Raw genomic sequence first — 20,301 nt, 5'->3', positions numbered from 1 at the left:
GATTACAACTGACCATGGAAGGATGGAGGGCACAGGGTGAGGGGGACAGAGCTCCAGGTATCAGTGGGACAGAAGGAATGCAGGAGTCACCCGAGGGAGTGAACTAGCTATGAACAGGAGATAATGCAGAGTCTGCTTGAAGTTGAGATTAGGGGCACCTGGGTGGCTCAGTCGGTTAAGCATCTGCCTTCGGCTCAGGTCATGATCCCAGGATCTGGGATCAAACCCCACATCAGGCTCCCTGCTTAGCGGGGAGCCTGCTTCTCCTTCTGCCTGCTGTTACCCCTGCTTGTGTGCACGCTCTCTCTCTGACAAATAAATAAAATCTTAAAAAGAAAAGAAGACTTAAGAAAAAAGAAATTGAGATTAATAAAGAATTCTGGATACTGTAGTCTCAAGACAGGAGCGGATTAGGTAGAGCAGAGGACAAGATCCTTGGACGTGTAAGAATCAAGAGACCAAGAGAAGTCAGAACAGTAAGAAGTTTGCCCAGTGCATTTTACAATCACTGAGTATCACGCCAGGAGTGATGCAACAGAAGATAGTTTGCCAGGAAGTCACAATTTCAAGGCTGAGGAAATAGGACAGTGATCCCCAGGGCTACACTGGGATGGGAAGGGCCCCATCTCCTCCCCAGACGAGTTCATGTGCGCACATATGTACCTGTGGGGAAATGAACGCTACGCCAGATCATACTGTTAAGGTCATGAGTCTACATAAACAGTATTATTCTGTTTTCCGCATGAGTCTTCAACTGTATTTTTTTTTTAAGATTTTATTTATTTATTTGACAGAGAGAGAGAGAGATCACAAGTTGGAAGAGAGGCAGGCAGAGAGAGAGGGGAAAGCAGGCTCCCTGCTGAGCAGAGAGCCCGACATGGGGCTCAATCCCAGGACCCTGGGATCAAGACCTGAGCCGAAGGCAGAGGCTTAACCCACTGAGCCACCCAGGTGCCCCTTCAACTGGATTTTTTCCAGAAATTTCTTTTCAAGATAAAACGGCCCCTCATAATCAACAGTTCTTCAAACTGAGTCCAACTCCAAAAGAAAAGGTACCATCATTAACATTTGTTTACCTTGAAGTTTTCTACTCAGCTCAAGTTTTTCCTGTTCAAGGCGTTTGATCCTCCTCTCGTACGCCTCGGTCGCCAGATTGTTGTCTAGAGTCCTCTGGACACTGACGTCAAGGTCCAGGGACGCGGGACCGGCTGTGACCCGTAAACAGCTCCGATCAGAAAGAACGCTGAAGAAACATAAAAACATGAGTTCACGCAGAAAAGAACGTCTCAAGAAACAGAGCCTTCTGCAGCTGTCTACTTAAAACATGGATAGCGGTATCTAGCTAAAGTTAACTGTGTAGGGTGACAGGAAAACACATTGTGTGCAAATCTCAACACAGACCACTTTTTAGAAGTATTTTTTTAAATTAATAAATAGTCCAAATTATCTTAAATTTCAATAACCACACATTATAAAATGATGTCTACTGAACGAACACAAGGTGATCACGTAAGTGAAACAGGAGTTAAAAGCACACACCATGGTCCTCTTCAACAGAATTTGGATTCAAAAGTGAAATGCTTCCTTTAATTCAATATAATTTAATGAAAAATACTTGAAGTGTTGAACATTTATTAGGGAGCAAAATCGCCACTTGCTTCTGTTCTCATGATGGAGACAGGAACATATGAGATAAGTAAAATATTTAGGGCATTAAGCAATGCTGAATACTAAGGACAAAATAAGGAAAGGGTGGGGGTAGTATTGAGGGCGAAGAAGTAGAAATCTAGATAAAGTGGCCAGGAGGCTATCACTCAGGGCGGAACTCCCAATCAAGTCCAGAGGGAGTAACGGGGTAGTGGGCGGGGAGGGGGGGTATTCAGGGGAGGGGAACATTCCAAGCAGATGGAACACAAGCGCAAGAGCTGAAGCAGGAATAGGTCTGGCATGGTCCCGGGCCAGAAAAGAGCCCTGTGTGACTGGAGCAGAGTCGGCAAGGTTAAGAGTCGTAGGAAAGAGAAAGCGAGCCGGTCATGCAGGGTCTTGTAAGAATGCTGGTTTTGATTAAGAGATGAGCTGCTGGAGTCGGGACACTGGGGCGATGGGTCCTAAACAGTCAGAGGTTTGCCGAGTGCATTTTACAATCACCAAGTATCACGCCAGGGGTGATGCTGCAGAAGACAGTTTGCCAGAAAGTCACAATTTCAAGGCTGAGGAATATAAGGGAATGACACGTTCCATTATAGACCTATCCTCTAGCAGGACCAGTCAGACAGGTTCAGAGAAATATAGGAGACGAGATTATACACATTTGAGGTAGGTGGTTGGGTGGGTTTTAAGTCGGAGAGAGCAGAAGGGGCTCACGCTCAGGCATCACCAGCAAATATCTGGGAGTGCACGACAGTATCAGTGGAAAGGGTCCCAAGACGAAGCTGTGGGGCCCAGAGAGATGAGGTCAGAAGGCCTCAGCTGTAGAGACAGAGAAGAACTGTCCAGAAAGGTGAGAAGTCAGGAAAGCAGCCTGGAAGGTAAGAGACGGCAGTGCTATGATGGGAAGGAGCTATGATGCCCAGCCTGAGAGGAGACACACAAGCCAGGATGACCGGGAGCCCCTGCTGGGCGTCTGCACAGGCGAGTGCTTGGGCACAGAGGCGGGCAGGCAGGACCTGCAGAGGAGCATGTGAACGATGCCTGCCTCCACCTCTCCGTGCAAGGTTAAGTGAGCTCATCAAGGGAGAGCAGAAGAGCGGGCACAGGCACAAGAAGGTTGGTGATCATGACCACGGAAAGTGAGACCAGTGAGAATGGTCAGATGCTTTTCTCTGGACACTGAACGGCATGGGTCTGAGCAGAAACCTGAACTGTAATGATGATGTCAACTCAGCAGAACCACACAGGAGACCAGGAGGCAGTCAAGGACCCGAGGGAGGGCACACAAGGATCGAGGACAATCATACTCTGCTTACACCAGGGAAGGAGGATGGGGAAGTGGTCCGTGAAAACAGGGCTAAGGGGGCTGGTGCTGGCACTTGGCCCCTGGAGTGTATTTGCTAACGCAGAAGACACTTCGATTCCTGCCCCAGTGCCAACAGGAACACTGTGAGCTCCATTTCTCCTCCAAAATGACCCAAGATTCTCCTATGTTCTACTCGTTACAGAACATCTAACTTTGCCAAGCGGTAGCTTTGGCCTCTATTTAAAAATTGTTTTGACTTACAAGGCTTTCTTATATATTTCTTAAATTTATCTTAATTTGCTTTAAGTTGTCCAAATTATGTTAACTTTTCCAACTTACCAGCTACTAGTATATGTGAAACCAACAAATGGCAGGTGGTGGCCAGAAAATGCAGTATGTGTGGGTGGGGGCATCGTTTCCTGAAGGAGGAAAACACATCTGGTAAGAAATAAATAACCGTGATCTGTAGGTTGGCCTATAATATTAACGATCAATAGGAAATACATGGCTGTTTGATTTAGAAACACATATTAAGTCTGATGCAGATGTGCAGTGATCTAGAATCCAAACAAGAGCATTGCCACTGTAATATTCTAATAAAATTAAACTCCAGATGGAAAGTCTGACATTGAGAGCCCAGTGATTATTCATGTATGCATACATGCATATTTGCCTCATCGCTAAAAATTATTTGTAACCCAAAATCAATATTCACAGTGCTTCTGCAATCACTAGCAGGCACATGCCGAACAAAAACATTTTTTTGAGCTGCCTGATGCCTAAGTTTCCAGCTGGGACCGAACAAGGAGACACTCTGCCTTCTTGTCTCAGCTCTGATCCGACAAAAAGTATTCCTTCCAACGTCTGCATGTGCCACGTCTTTCAGATTTTTCTGCTTTTTATGGGTGACTGTGTTGTTTAAAATGTCCTCCACGCACAGCGCAGAATGGCCATCTAGATGGTTTCTAAGCAAGACAGCTGTGATGTGCCTGACAAATACGTATGTGTGTTAGAAAAGCTTTGCTCAGGCCCAAGTTACACTGCTGTTGGATGTGAACTTGCTGTGAATTAATCAACAATATACGTATTCAATAAGGTTTCTTTAAAGAAAAACATACATAAAACAAGGTTATGTACTGACTGGTTGAATGAAATGACCAGAGGCTCAAAAGAACCTACCCCTATATTTCCCCCTAGGAACAATGGTTCAATATTCACGACTACAGCACACACAGGAACTTTACGGAACATGTAACTACCATAATCAGAATCGACTGTACTATGTATTTAATTTGGAAAGATGCAAATTTCTGTTTACAGTAAATGTAATTCTTATATAATAAAAAACTGATGAGGAAAGTCCATTTAAAATTTTTTTTTGAGGTCTGGAGAAAGAAGAAGAAATCTTTACCTACTTTGCATATGCCATTCACTGAACAGTGAACAGTGATAGAAAATCAATATACAAATTTTTAGTGCAGAATTAAAACCATAAGAAATAAAATAATGGAAGAAAAAAATAAAGCTCAAATTAAGAAGGCTAAAATGGCAACATCTATAAAATTTTATGTTCTTATTGTCCTAAATTGTAACAGTGTAACCTAAAGGTGTAGAGCAGAGGTAGATGACCTATGTCAGGCCACAAGCTAAAAGTGGTCCAGCGTTTGGCGACTCTGCTAGCCTGCCACCAGCCCCAAGGAGCCTACAACCTCAGGATAGCAAGGCTACAGAATTTTCCCCACTTCCCTTCCTACCAATTTACTACTTTCAGTGGCAACCACTGGGCATGGGAGCTCTCCAAATCAAGTCAGCCTCCTGCCAGCAGCTCGACGGCTCCAACCAGGCTGAAGGAATGGGGTGGGACAGTTTTTGACCAAAGTTCAGTTTCTCATGAATAAATGCTTCTCAATTTCTTTCCCTTGGGTTGAGTTGTCAAGCCCCAAAATGGTTGTTTTTGACAATTTGTCCAGTAGCATGGAGCTTTTTAAGGAGAGATTTGCCAAACTCTCACTCTGCCATCATGAAATCCACTTTTCTAAGCATCTGATTTCTCCTCTTCCTAGGAAACCTCATGGCATAACTGATCTAATTGGTAAATACGTGAAGTTTAATCTTGCTCCTTGTTATAAATAAACATGTTCACCTCAGTGAACTCTCTCAGTTTCTCAATGTATGAGAAAATAAATACGAGAAGCCACGATAACTGTCTGGTAATTGATAAGGAGGTCCATAAAATTGCTTCAAAACCACATTGCAATGTCATACTTACAGAATTCTTTAAACAATCATCATCCACATCAAAATTCGATGTATCTGTTGGGCTACTAACTTCTGGAATATAAGGTGCTTCACAGTTTCGAATATTATCCCAATCAATTCCATTAAAAAAAGGGTGTTTCTTAAAGTCTTCTATTCCATTTTGACCAAGTCGGTGCTCTCTGCTGCAAATGAGTCTTCGAATAAGATCCTTAGCATTTTCAGAAACATCGGTCACTTGAGCTGGAAACTGAAACCTCTCCTAGACACAGAATAATAGGAACAAAACATAAATCAATTAACATTTATTTTCTTAAAAATGCATTTTCTTTTAAAAATGTTTAATAAGTGGGGGTGCCTGGGTGGCTCAGTGGGTTAAAGCCTCTACTTCGGCTCAGGTCATGATCCCAGGGTCCTGGGATAGAGCCCTGCATCGGGCTCTCTGCTTAGCAGAGAGCCTGCTTCCCCCTCTCTCTCTCTGCCTGCCTCTCTGCCTACTTGTGATCTCTGTCTAATAAGTAAATAAAATCTTTAAAAAATGTCTAATAAGTGTACACTGGTACAAAGTACTCATACTACAAAAGAAAAGAGCATTTTTCTAAATGAACTTTTAATTTTATATGTGACTTAGTCACTCACACATGCACCACAGAAAGAATAAACTGAATGCTAAAATACCTTAAACTGCTATCAGAATGAAGAGAACTTATTAAAAGTAGACTGACTCAAAATTTCAGTAGAGTGTATACGACTCATGATGTTCATATACGCCACAAACCAAGCATTAAGTAACAACAGTAAACACCTGTGAAGAACGGACTGTGCACTTGACACTCATGGAAACTCTGTGTTCACTTAATGCCTATAATCCTCACAGCAATCCTTGAAGGCAGGTGCCACTATTATCCTGGTTTTACAGAAGAGACCCAAAGCCCCAGGGAGTTCAAGCCAGTCACTCCTAGTCACACGACTAGTAAACCGAAGAGCTTTTGGAAGAGTGGCCTGACTCCAGAATCCAGCTCGGAGCCCCCACCTCTCACTGATTTCTCTCTGAAATGATTTACGTGCTCTTTACAACGCGGTAGCTAGCTGTCCCGTCTTCCGACTCTCCATGACTATTTAGCAGATTATCCTTGCAGCCAGGCAGAAGAGCACCGGCTGCACAGAAGAGCTTTAAGGGACTGATACATACATGAAGCAACTGATCATAACTGTCTCACCCCCCTTTTATGGAACGTTCCTATTCCAGGTGTTCCAACAGCTCACAGTCTTCTGAAATCGATCAATCAGAACCCTCCTCTCTTTATTACAATTTATTTCTATTTCATCGGGAACTAAATGGATTAAGCCTCCATTATTTTGCTCCTGTGGTGAATCTGGACTCTTTTCACTGCACTGATCCTAAAGAAGACCGGAACAGGTATCCTCGCACATACATCTTGGTTCAACTGAGGACTTCCTCAGGGCAGATTCCTAAACCTGAAGTAGCTCAATCCAAAGTTCTAACCCTTTTCAAGGCTCTAGATGCTTATTTACAGACTTGTTGACAGAAAGGTTACATCAGTTCCTATTGACAATGTCCAACAATATCCATCTTACCAGGTTATTCACAGTACAGAGTAGAATTTTTCTTTCATCTTTGCCAGAGGGAAAAAGGATATCTCAGTTTTATTTTGATTTGCATTTAATTTATGATGGCTGAGGATGAGAATTTTTTAAATGCATTCTAGTCATGAGTATACTTATAGTAGTAAGAATATAAATTATCTACTTACCCGCTTCGTTATTCTACTGAAGAGACCAATTTCCTATTTATTAGCATTTCTAATAAAATACAGGAGAAGGTAAGAACTAACAATTTTATGTATAATTAATGGGTTTTGATTATTCACGTTTGCCAGGTCCCCTATTAGCATAGAAATTAGAATGTTCATTGTTTTTAAAAAAATATTTTTTTAACTATCACATTACTTCAAATTTATTGTATCATTTACCACATTGAATTGAAAAATAGTAAAATATACTAACTTTATGATTCATGATTTTTCCATATGTCTCCACCAGAGATTCTGCATAAAATGGTGTTTCTCCATAAAGCATTTCGTACATACAGACCCCCAGAGACCACCAGTCACATTCAGGTCCATATCTCCCTTTCCCATCTTCCATGGCTTGAAGGATTTCAGGAGAGATATAATCTGGAGTTCCAACAGCCACTGAGGACTGGACCTGAGGAAGTTCACACATTTTTAGTAATCTGTTATATTAGAAACAATAATTAATTAAAAAACATTTACACTTACTCACATACACAAGACATCATTTCAAAACTACAATTTTGTCATTACCTGAATTTAGCCTCCTTGTACGTATAAGTTCAATTGCATATAATCTCCACACTAACAGTCCTCCAGATTTCACAATACTATAGAATTTTTATTATTGATGGTACTTCATTGGCTACATTTAGGGTAACGATAGGATTTGAACATCACAGCCATTAAAAACAAACTGAACATTCTTATTATTGATATTATCTAACCAACACATTCCTATAAATAATGGAACTAGGAAAACTCTACATTTGGCAAAAGGAAAATATTGCCTGAAAAAAACAAGCCAATACTTATGAGCAACCCAGAAATTATTTTAAAACACCTTAACTGAAAACTAAGGAAAGAATTATTAACAATATACTGCAAACTACCTATTAATTTAAAAAATTACAAACGGGTTTGAAACATATTCTTCAAAAAATAAAGTCCCAGTAGAAAAAAACAGCTGGGCATGTAATTATAGGAAGTTAGATGTAAATGAGAAAATAATCAATATAAATGATCTTGGGTATGCATCTTGCAAAGTACTCAAATAAAATTGTTTCTTTGTACGTTTTAAAGAAGCGTATCAAAAAAGAATATTCTCAAGGTAGAATAATGGTTAATATTCTGGATTTTCTAGAAAAAAAATATCATTCTTAAGTAATCCTTAGAATAGACTTCCTCTTTGGTAATACTGAGATAAGGTAACTTGAACACTCCTGCACTGCAAACTCTTAAAAATACTAGATAAAATACAACAACTATTTTTTTAAATAAATATATAAATGAGCCCTTAGAGAAAAAAGAAATTCTTAGGGGCTGGTTATCAAGAAGTGTTTGAGAACCAGAGCAATAAGCGTTATAGCAGGACTGGGGCTGGGGAATGTTGTTTTTCATTTTCTAGATACTTGGATTTTAATATATCCATGAGGACAAGAGGACAGTCCTCAGCTTATATGAGGTTTGAAGCAAGAGGCCACCCCCTATAATAATAGCCTTTACTCTAGAGGGTAAGTAAAAAGGTGAGTTATGAAAATCTGCCACTCAGAGAAAGAGACTTTGTCCGTATTGATTGTGGCTGAAACGTGAAGAAAAATTGCTCCTCCCCAAATTCATCACTTTCAGCCACATAGTCCCAGCAGTGGGTATTCTGAATCACAGTGCTTCTGGGGTCCAGAAGTCCTCAAGCCAAGGAACTGGCAAAAATACTGGCACCTGGTACGGTGCACCCCCAAAACTTGGCATAACAAATTTAAAACTACTACTATTCAAAATTCACCACTTTACAGGACACATGATCAAACCTTGCCGCATGTAATTCTCACACATAAAAGCCCACTGAAGATGAGCTCACAGTCCAAAAATACAAACTAAATGAGGAAACAGTCCATTACAAAAAAAAAAAAACAAAACAGAAATCAAAGCAATATAATTAGACCCCTGACAATTATCAATTCTACAGGAATTATGTTTTAAAATGATTAAAAATTTAAAATATAAAAATCATAGGAGAAATGAAAAAAAATGAAGTTCTAGAAACAGGAAAAAAAAAACCCAAAAAGCTAGCCTTGAAATAAAAAAAAATAAAAAGTGAATAGGTAAAAGATATGAAAAAATAAAACCAGATCTATTTCTATCCACACTGCAGTTAAACTGCAGAGTACCAAAAGCAAAGACATCTTCAAAACAGTAAAGAATATGGAGAGATTGCCTACCAAGGAATGACAAGCAGACTGCAGCTGAATTATTGGTATTGACAGAGCAGTGAGAAGAAAATGGAATTGAATCTTCAAAGTGACAAGACAAAATAACTGTCACCTAATTATGATACATGAATGGGGGTTAAATACAGGTATTTTCACACAAAGAGTAAGTGAATTTCCATGTACACACTCTTCCAGATAAACATAAGGACACACTTCAGGAAACAAGAAGTTTAACTCATGTGGAAGAATGTGGTAGTAGAAGCAATTGTGAGCAAAGGTATTACTAAACTTTAACATACATACAGTCATTAATTGGATAAAATAGTGACAAAGAGGAAGGGGATGAGGAGGAGTAGGAAAAAGAGGAGAAACACGTTGTCAGAGGAGGAGGGAACAACTATTTAAAGATTGAAAATCAGGTAGAACTAAAATACCAGAAAACAGTAATGTGTTACCGAGGGAACAATTAGGATCCAAGTGGTTGAAGTTTCTTGCTCTCTCATCTTTATTTTTTACTTACTTTTTAATCATTATTTTTAATTGTGGTAAAATACCTGTAGTATGAAATTTACCATTTCAACCATTTCCAAACATGCACTCCATTGGCATGAAGCACATTCACGCTATGGTGCAACAGTCACCACTATCCTTCTCCAGAACTCTTTTCATCTTGCAAAACTGAAACTTGGCATCCATTAAGCACTAACTGCCCCCTGCCCACCTCCTGCCCCATCCTGGGCCCTGACAACCACCACTGTACTTTCTAAGTCTGACTACCCTAGGTGCCTCATAGCCATGAAATAATACAGTATTTGACATTTTGTGTCTGGCTTAAATCACTTAACATTTTCAAGGCTTATCCATGTTGTATCATGTGTTAAAATTTCCTTCTTTTTAAGCCTGAATAATTTTCCATTGTACTTAAATACCACATTTCCTTTATCTAATCTGCTGATAGATACTTTGGATACTTAAATCTCTTGGACATTGTGGATACTATGAATATGATGTAAAAATACCTCTTTGAGTCCGTGATTTCAATTCTCTGAAGTATATATCCCTAAGTAGAAGAGCTGGGTCATACAATAATTCTATTTTTTAATTTTCTGAAGAACTGCCATACTGTTTTTCAGAGTGGCTATAGCGTTTTGCACTTTACGACCAACAGAGTACAGGTGCTCCAATTTTTTCATACCTTCACCAACACTTCTTATTTTATTGTGGGATTTTAAATTTTTTAACATTTAAATTAAATTAATTAATTTTAAAAAGAAATTAAGCCACTTAATGAGTGTGAGGTAGTATCTTTGATTTGCATTTCCCTAATGACTAGGGATGTTGAGCTTGTTGGCCATTTGCATATCTTCTTTGGAGAATTGTCTATTCAAGTACTTTGTTCATTTTGAATTGAGTTGTTACTGAGTTGTAGAAGTTCTTCACATATTCTGGATAATTAGCCCCTAATCAGACATATGATTTGCAACCATTTTCTCCCATTATATTAGATGCCTTTTCACTAAGATGACTGTGTCCTCCAGTGGACAGAAATTTTTTAAGGTGGTATAGTCCTATTTATCTATTTTTCCTTTAGTTGTCTATTGTTTGGTGTCATATCTAAGAAATCAATGCTAAATCCAATGTTATAAAGCTAGCCCTATATATTCTTCTTCTTTTTTTTTTTTCCTATATATTCTTCTAAAAGTTTTATAGTTTTATATTCAGGTCTTTGATTCATTTTTAGTTGAGTTTTGCATATAATATAAAATAAACTGAGTTTCTTGTTTGGCTTTGAAATATGATAAGAAACTGACTCTAGACTTCAGGTAAACCTTAAATGTTAAAAATTTAAAGATAAACATTAAAATATTTGAAATAGGGGCGCCTGGGTGGCTCAGTGGGTTAAAATATTTGAAATAGAAAGTGTAGCTTCCAAAAAAATAAATAAAAAGAGAAATTAAACTACACTTGACCAAGTCAACAGCAGGCAGAAAAGGGGGAAATAAAGCATGCATGCAAACAAATAAGCAAAACCTACGGTAAATAGCATAAGATCAACCCTAAGAATAAATACAAATATACTGATCATCATGAAATTTATAAATGGACTAAATTTACCTATTAAAAGACAGCACTGTAAAAATTGAATGACAAATAGAGACACACCATGAGAGACTGTGGACTCTGAGAAACAAACTGAGGGTTTTGGAGGGGAGGGGGATGCGGGGTTGGGTGAGCCTGGTGGTGGGTATTAAGGAGGGCATGTGTTGCATGGAATACTGGGTGTGGTGCACAAACAATGAATTTTGGAACACTGAAAAAAATTAAATTAAAGAAAATTAAAGAAAAAGCCAAAATGAACAAATATTTTTCAAAATTAGTAAAGGTTTAAAAGCAAAGATATAAAAGTTTATAGCAAAGATATAAAAGGTTTATATCTAAACATAGGACACAGAAAGGTTAAAAGTAAAAGGATGCCTAAGACATATAAGGCAAACATTAAAAGAACATTAAGGTAGCTATATTTCTATCACTTAAAATAGACTCTAAAGGCAAAATCATTATTAAGATTTTTAAAAATTCATTAACATAATTATAAACAAAAATACCTCAGAATAACATTCTGAATAATATGCCTAAAAACGTAGCTACAAAGGGCTATGTAAACATTGATGATAACAAGGAAAAATTAATAAATTCAGTATCATGGTAAGACTTCTTAAATAACAAATGATAGATCAGAAAGAAATAAAACTTTTAAGAATATAAAAAATTTGAACAACAAACTAAGAACCTCAATCTTACGGACCCACATAGAAACCTGGACCCAGGAATTAAAAAGAGTGTATTATTTTCAAACAGACAAATAACATTATAAAAACTAGCCTGTTATAAAGCAAAAGCAACTCTTGACAAATGTCAGAAAAAAACTGATTATTAAATAGACCCATTCTCCAGTAAAATAAAACTAAAAAGAACCAAATAATTAATACTAAAGATATTAAAAATAATCAATGGTCCACAGAGGTTTTCTAACTAAAGTTGGAAAATATTTAGAACTGAAAGGTAAAATGCTCTAAATATCAAAACTGACGAAGGAAAAGAAAAGCACAAGCAAACAACATTAGGATTGAAAAAACAACAAAACTACACAAGTAACAGATTTTAAAGTTAGGAAGAGTACAATATGAACATTATACCATCAAAATTGAAAACTCAGAAAAAATAGACAATTTTCATAGAAAAAAAAATATAACTTACCAAAACTGACTCAGGAAGAAATAGAAAACCAAAGAGACCTATAACCATTAAAAAATGTGAATCAATAGTATAAAATCTACCTGGAAAACAAACCAAAAAAACAAGAGGAAAACAAAACCAAACCAAGGCAAAGGTGATTTAAAAGTGAGTTCTACCAATTTCATAAGAAATAGACAACCTCTGTGTTATATAAACTTGTTCTGAAGCCAAAATTGGTAAGGGGAGAGGATAGGACTACTCCCCTGTCCATTTTCCAAGGCTAAGATAACCCAAATACAAAACTCAGACAAGAATGATTTGAGAAAAAAAAAAAAAAATACTGCAATCTCAGAATGGTCAATCTGAAGTATGACTCTCAGGTAACATCCAATATAAAATATCAGTAGAGTCATTCGAACAAGTTGTTCAAAAATATCAATACATCTTCAAAACAGAGTTACGTTTGGCCAAAGAATAGATGATTTAACATGAGAAATTCTATGTCATTCATTAGTTTAACAGATTAAAGGAAAAACACCCTAATATCATCATCTCAATGGAAGCAGAAAAGTCATCTGATTACAACAATAATAACCATAACAACACATTCTTATGCTAATAAGAAACAGAAATTTCATAATAAGAAACAGAAATTTCCTTAATCTTGTAAAGAGTATCTATCAAAAGCTTATGGCAAATATCATAGTTAATTTGAAACTACAGAAAAAACACCATGAGCATCAGGAACAAGGCAAAGGAGCTCCCTATTACCATAATTATTTAATATTGCACTGAAGGTCACTGACTGCATACAGGGGGAAAACAGCACGCATAGGAATTTGTTAATGTGAATTATATGACTGTCTATGTACAAAACCTAAAACAATCTATAAATTATTTTGAATAAAAAATTTAGTGAGCTTTCTAGTTTCAAAATGAGAATACAAAAATCAACTGTGGTCCTCAACAAAACAACAAGCTATTAAACTGAAACTGTAACAGTTATTGTTTATAATGCTCCATGCCCCAAAAATCCAGTATGCCTAGGAACAAATTTAACAAATAAAGGTAATGGATTTACTGTAAACATGATTATAAAACTTCAGTAACAGACATAAAGGAAAACCTTAAATAATGGAGAGAGACATCATGTTTGTGGAAACAAAGATTCCATGTTATAGACATAAATTTCCCCCAAATTAACCTCTAAATTCAATGCAAGTCTACAAGCTTCTGTTTCTGAAGGGGTATTTGTGTATACTTGGTATATATATAAACCAATAATATAACCCTAACAAGCATATGGAAAAACAAATGGCCAAGAACAGATAAGACAATCTTAGAAGAAGAAAAAGAAGTACAGCAGGACATCCTTCCCAGAAACTGACTTCTTATAAAGGTGAAGTGATTAAGATGGCATAATTTCAACTCATATGTGAGAGCCAAAAAGCAAGCTGAGACCTGATTTGCAAAGTACCAAAATCTAGGAAAAGCTAAAACCGAGGCAGCTGCCCAGGTAATAAATAATGATCCATACAAAGACATATAATTATAACATTTCAGAACACTGGGAAGAATAGAATATCCTAAACACTTCTAAAAAAGGGAGGAAAGGTTTAACAGAAGAACTGAGATTTAGAATGGCACCAGATAACTCAACTGTAAATTAGAAGACGATGCAATGCCTGCTAAATTCTAAGAAAAACCATTTGAAATCTACATTACTATGCCCAAACAAATTATCAATCAAATATGAGTGTAGAAGTGAAAGCATTTTTCATACTTGCAAGATTATAAAATATTTACTTCCATAAGTAGCTCTCAGGAGAGCTCCTGAGAGCTACTACCAGATAAAGAGAAAGCCAGACATGGGACCCAGGAAAGAGAGGATCCACTGCTAGATGGCTATGCATTGAATCCCACTATGAAGAGTAAGATAGTCCTGCCAGGACAGTGCTACAACAAGCCGGCAGAACAGTCTGGATGAGAAGGGAGAAGGCAAGACTCCAGCACAGCTCCCTCCAAAAATAAAAGGGAACCATTAGGTTACTTAATGTTTCTGAGAGAGAAAGGAATTAGGGGTTGGAAATTTGGGGATAAACTGGTGAGAGTTATATAGAAAACAAGACAAAATGGTCACTTACACCACAGACAACAAAAAGTATTCCAGAAAAGAACTGTAATTAAAATAAACTGCACGTAATGGCAAAATTATTAATAATATTTGTATAGTCATAAAGAATGGAAAAGGATTTAAGGAAAGACTCTAAGAAGATAGAAAGTGTATGGGATGGGTGAGACGGTAGGAAATTAACAGGTAATACCTAGTACTAAACAATCAAAAGACAATAGCACAAACATGATAACAAGAAATATGTAAGTAAAGGAAGCTACAAAACAAGCAGCCAGAAGACTCCCAAGTGTCTGCCTCTAGCACAGGAGATTTGAAGGCAGAAAGAATGGGACAAAGGGACGCAATTTTTATGACAAGCCTCCTTAAAATACATATAGATCACTCTGATTTTTAAAAAAATAAAAATAAAACGGAAATAAAACAAGTAAAAAGGCTTGTTCATTATAATTTTCTAAATGGAAAATAAACATGCTATATGTCTAGGAGAATTATTTTGAGATCATCAGCAAAGAATGAATGAGCAGGAAGACACACCAGGATTTTAAGGAATAAACTTGATCAGGGGTAACTCATACATACAGAAACAGTCCTCACCACATTCTGGAACGCACAGGGATTTGGAAGGCCGCCTATCAGACTCCAGGAAAAGAGCCCCAGCTTTGAATCTAAGGGGCGTATGACCCGCAGGACTCAGGGAAACGCTAGCTCTTCTCCTGGAATTCTTCTTCACTGTAGCACTCTGCTCTCCAGAATTCTGATCCAAAACCTCCTGAGGCCACAGCCTCCCCGATTTGAATCTGTGTCTTCTCAACTCAGCAAGCCCTCCCTTCTTGCTTCATACCTGCCATGATCAGCTGCCTACTTCATGCTTCACAGAGACACAGAGGTTATGGAGGCGCAGTTCCACGGACACATTCACATGGTTACTGCCCTCATAGATCTTTACTTCTACAAATACCATAACCCCACAGGACAGTGTGGGGTTATTTTTGCTTTTCACACTCATCAGATGGCTTTTATATAAATTTTGAAGGAAAGATGAGCCTTTTTTTCCTTTATCCTACAGATCTTATTTATCATATCTGATATTCTTTATCCTAGTGATCTAATTATCCAAATGGTACCATTTCCTTTGGATTAAAGGACATTCTTGAGCATCCGGGCCTGCTGGAGAGTAATCTCTTCCATTTTAACTGAAAATGTCTTTTATTCACCTTCATTTTTGACGAATATTTTTGCTTGGAAGAGAATTCTTGGTCTACAGATTTTTTTTTCTCTTTCAGCACTTTAAAGATATTATTTCTGATGAGACACCTATGGTTATTCTTACCATTTTCCCAAAGTATGTAACACGTTTTTAATTCTGGCTGCTTTCCATTTTTTTCTCTTACCTTTAATTTTCGGGAGTTTAATTGTGTGGTTCCTTTTAACCTTGAGGTACACTAAGATTCTTAGATTTGTGTTTTTCACCACATTTGATAAGTCTGAGCCATCAACCCTACAAATTCTTTCTGTTCCTGTTTCACTCTTTTTTCTTTCTGGTATTCCAACCATGTGGACGCCAGAGCCTGAATTTATTTTGCTTCAATCTTTTCCTCTCTGTTCTTCAGACTGGATCATCACTATTGACTGGTCTTCAAACTCACTGGCACTTTCTTCTCTCATCTCTAATCTGCCATTAATCTCCTCCTGTGAGTTTTTATTTCTATTACTATAAGTTCTAAAAAGGTCCATTTGATTTCTTGCTGAGATTCCTTATCTGAGCCATAGTTAAGACTACATTTTGATTCTTTAGACATATTTATTTAAAAAACATATTTATGATAGCTTTATTATGTCTCTAAGTCCAATATCTGTGCTATCAAATTTTCTACTGACAACTTTTATTTTCTAAGTCTGTAACAGAATCCCTATCCTATCCCCGTTGTTGTTGGGTCTGGTGATTTCTGACTGAATGTTGGTCATTGACAGAAAAAGTTATTATAGACAGTATGAACTGTATTATCTTCCACTGAAGATGTTAAATATTACTGAAGCAGATAAAAAAAAAAACACCTGATCTCCTTAAACAAGAATTAGCTTACAATTACACTCTTTGGGGCCAGATTTGCAGAAACTCTATGATTCATCTCAATCCCCCTGACTTAGAAGACCACTTTCAAACTCAATGAACTTTATCAGGACTTGGATTTAGACTGTTATACAGGTTTAGAGTAAGTCTTACATAGTATAAAGGTGTTAAATAGCTCCCTGGGGCCAAAATTCCAGTGTACCCATGTACTATCTCTTCTCCAGCACCACTTGATTTTCAGAAACCTGTTCAATTTTCAGATACACAGCCTCTATTATTTGGTACATCTGCTGTCTTACACTGCTTTTGTACAGCCCCACCTGCAGGAGATAGCCCCGTAGGCATACTTTAGGCCCTCTCTCTGGAAAACTTCCTCCTCTCGTGTTAAACACTGCAGACTAACTAACCCAGCTCTGGAGAACTGCTACCCTCACCTCTAACACTAGGTTTCTGCATCAAGAGCCAGCAAACTGTCCCCATACTGGGAAATGGTAAGACACATCTCATGAATTCATTTCTCTCAAAGATAACAGTCTTATGCTGCCTGTTGTCCACTGCCTGAAAACAGATGTCCCAAATATTATGTACAATTTTAGTTTTTTATAGTGAGAGGACAATTTGGTACCAATTACTCCTTTGATCATTGCCAGAAGCAGAAGTCATAAAACCTAATTTTTTTTAAAGTTTATCTCCTTAGGATACATTTTCAGAAGTCCAATTACTGGTCCAAAATAATATACATTTTCATGGCCTTTAGAATACATTATACTAAAGTGCTTTCCAAAATAATTTCTGCCAAGTGAAATTACATATACTTGGATCTCTGCTATACAGCCAGGAAACTGAAGTAAAAACAAACAAAACAAGGAATAAAATTGGGGCATATAATCCTTTAAGTTTATATGAGGGACCAAGGGTTAGTAGAAGTAAACCAAATGGGAATGTGAAACTAAATTCACATAGAAATGTTCTGATGAAAGCATTCATTTGTTGAATATTATCCCTCAAAAAAACTAGACAACTAGGAAAGAAGATTAAAAAAAATAAAGGTGAAGAAGGAGTCACATTTTCTTCTCCCATGTGGGACTTGTTTTATTCACCTCTCTAAACAGTGAAAATACCTCAAGCACAATTAATAAACAGTTCAACTAAAGAAAAAAACAAGTAAGGCTCTCATAAAAGACACACTGTATCAATCTTAACATCATTAATATAAGCAGTTAAAAATGGCATTGGACTTTGTATACAAACCTTATTATGAGTAAGTATCCCTAATGCCATTGTGGGAAAAGGTGGAGCACCGAAAGACAAATGGATGGATGAATACTTAGAAAATATAAATAGATAGTTTCTAAAACAGGACAAGTAGCAAGGGAGATATCTGTGGACAAAATAACTTGAGATTCATCTTTATTTACCGTTCCATCTTCCATCAGCTTCAGACAAGAACCAAAATCTGCTAATCGAATATGTCCATTCATATCCATCAATATATTGTCAGGTTTGATGTCCCTGAAAAGACACACACATTAAATTTTTAGTTGAGAAAAATAAACATAACCATTTACTTGGCAAGATAAAAATTTGTCTGAAAACTTCAACTTCTTTTAAAACTAAGACTCTAAGAACACCTACTTAACTACTTTATGGGCTCAAATCCTGGCTCTGATTCATATGAAAACTTTCGTAAACACATGTACTTTCAGTGTTCTGAAAAAAACTGCTTTTTGGCAGTTCTTCATCTTTTTTTTTTCTTGAGAGAGAGAGAGAGAGAGAGAGTGTGTGAGCACATGAGCAAGTTGGGTTGGGGCATAGGGAGAGGGAGAAAAAGAATCTTAAGCAGATCCCATGCTCAGCACAGAGCCCAACTCAGGGCCTGATAATCACAACCCTGAGATTATGACCTGAACTGCAAAAGAGTCAGACACATCACTGACTAAGCCACCCAGGCCCTGCTTCTAGGCAGTTTTCATTCAGGTTAAATTAATTTAGATTAATTTAGATTTGTACAGATTCCAATATGACCATGATAGGCCTACTTTCTGTATACAGAGAAGAGAAGTAATTACTTGACATACACAAAACGTACTATCCTCTAGCCCGTGAAATTGGAGAGGGAAAAATATACTTCTTAGACCTGGAATGTAAATGTAAATAAATAAATTTTCAATTACTTCAGGTCAAAGTAACTGCAAAGAAATTTCTTCATAAAACTTATTTGAAATACAACTGACACAACTGCTTAGTAGTAATTTATGTTATATAAAGCTATTTATAGCTGTTAAATCAAAAGCTTATAAGATATCCAAATCTAATTAACAACAAATTAAATCACACCAGTTTTTGTATTTGTTCCTACATCTGAATAAAGAAAAGGGTTGCAAATCTTGGCAAAAATACATAAAATGATTCCTATAAAGACCCTGCAACACGTTTTTTAATCCCCATCTAAAGATGAATTCCAAAAAACTAAGACATCAGACCCTCTCGATATATTCTACATGTAGAGGAAGAAAAAAAATCATCTAGGAACATCATATATACAAAAACAATTTTATTACCATGGGGTTAGGGTCACCTTTTTTTCCCTCATCTCTTTCTTTATTTATCTTGTAACTGGAAGTCTGTACCTCTTAATCCCGTTTATCTATTTCATCCATCACCCGAACCACCTCCCCTCTGACAACCTTCAGTCTGTTCTCTGAATTTAAGAGTCTACTTTTTTTCTTTCTTTGTTCATTAGTTTTGTTTTTTAGACCTACATATAAATGAAATCACCTGGAATTTGTCTTTTTTTGACTTACTTCATTTAGCATACTCTCCAGGTACATCCATTTTGTCACAAATGGCAAAAACATTATTTTTGTGGTTAATATTCCACCATATATATTTCATATATATATGTACACACACACACACACACACACACACACACACACACACACACCCTATCTTCTTTGTCCATCCATCTATCAATGGATATTTTGGCTGCTTCCGTATCTTGGCTACTGCAAATAATGCTGCAATAAACATAAGGGGGTGCACATTATCTTCTCAAATTAGCGTTTTTGTGTCTTTGGGTAAATACCCAGGAATGGAATTACTGGATCATATGGTATCTCCATTTTTAATACTTTTGAGGAACCTCCATGATATTTTCCATAGCAGCTACACCAATTTATAATCCCATCAACAGTGCACAAGAGTTCCTTTTTCTCTACACCCTCACCAACGCGTGTTATTTCTTATCTGTTTTTATCCCAGCCATCCTGACAGGTATGATGTAACATCTCATTGTGGTTTTGATTTGTGTTTCCCTGATGGTGACTGATGTTGAGCATCTTTTCATGTACTTCTTGGCCATCTTTAAGTACTCTTTTGAAAAAAAAAAATCCTGGTTTTTTGTTTGTTTGTTTGTTTGTTTGGACTGCTTAGTTTTTTGTTATTATGTTGGTTGACTTCTTTGTATATTTTGGATACTAACCCCATACTGGATATATAATTTAAAGTATCTTCTCCCATTTAACAGGTTATCTTTCATCTTGTTGATGGCTTCCTTCGCTGTGCAAAAGCTTTTTGTTTTGATGCAGTCCCAACAGTCTATTCTTGCTTTTGTTTCCCTT

The 20,301-nt window shown here is 37.1% G+C and overlaps 1 protein-coding gene across 16 annotated transcripts in view; it reads right to left on the bottom strand.

Moving 5' to 3' along the window:
* The window catches only part of CDC42BPA (CDC42 binding protein kinase alpha), a 310,389-nt gene that overhangs the window by 146,210 nt on the left and 143,878 nt on the right, over positions 1–20,301 (bottom strand). For all 16 annotated transcript variants that reach the window (XM_044267088.1, XM_044267092.1, XM_044267089.1 and 13 more), the window contains exons 6-10: positions 18,097–18,190; positions 7,241–7,441; positions 5,226–5,474; positions 3,296–3,375; positions 1,077–1,243 (exon numbers count right to left, since the gene is read on the bottom strand). In XM_044267088.1, the coding sequence (XP_044123023.1) occupies positions 1,077–1,243; positions 3,296–3,375; positions 5,226–5,474; positions 7,241–7,441; positions 18,097–18,190 (791 nt within the window). The remainder of the gene's footprint in view (positions 1–1,076; positions 1,244–3,295; positions 3,376–5,225; positions 5,475–7,240; positions 7,442–18,096; positions 18,191–20,301) is intronic.

The sequence above is a fragment of the Neovison vison genome, chromosome 10, assembly GCF_020171115.1.
Source record: "Neovison vison isolate M4711 chromosome 10, ASM_NN_V1, whole genome shotgun sequence".
NCBI lineage: Eukaryota > Metazoa > Chordata > Mammalia > Carnivora > Mustelidae > Neogale > Neogale vison.
Note: the sequence above shows the minus strand (reverse complement) of the source record. Positions and strands in the feature narration are given on the sequence as shown.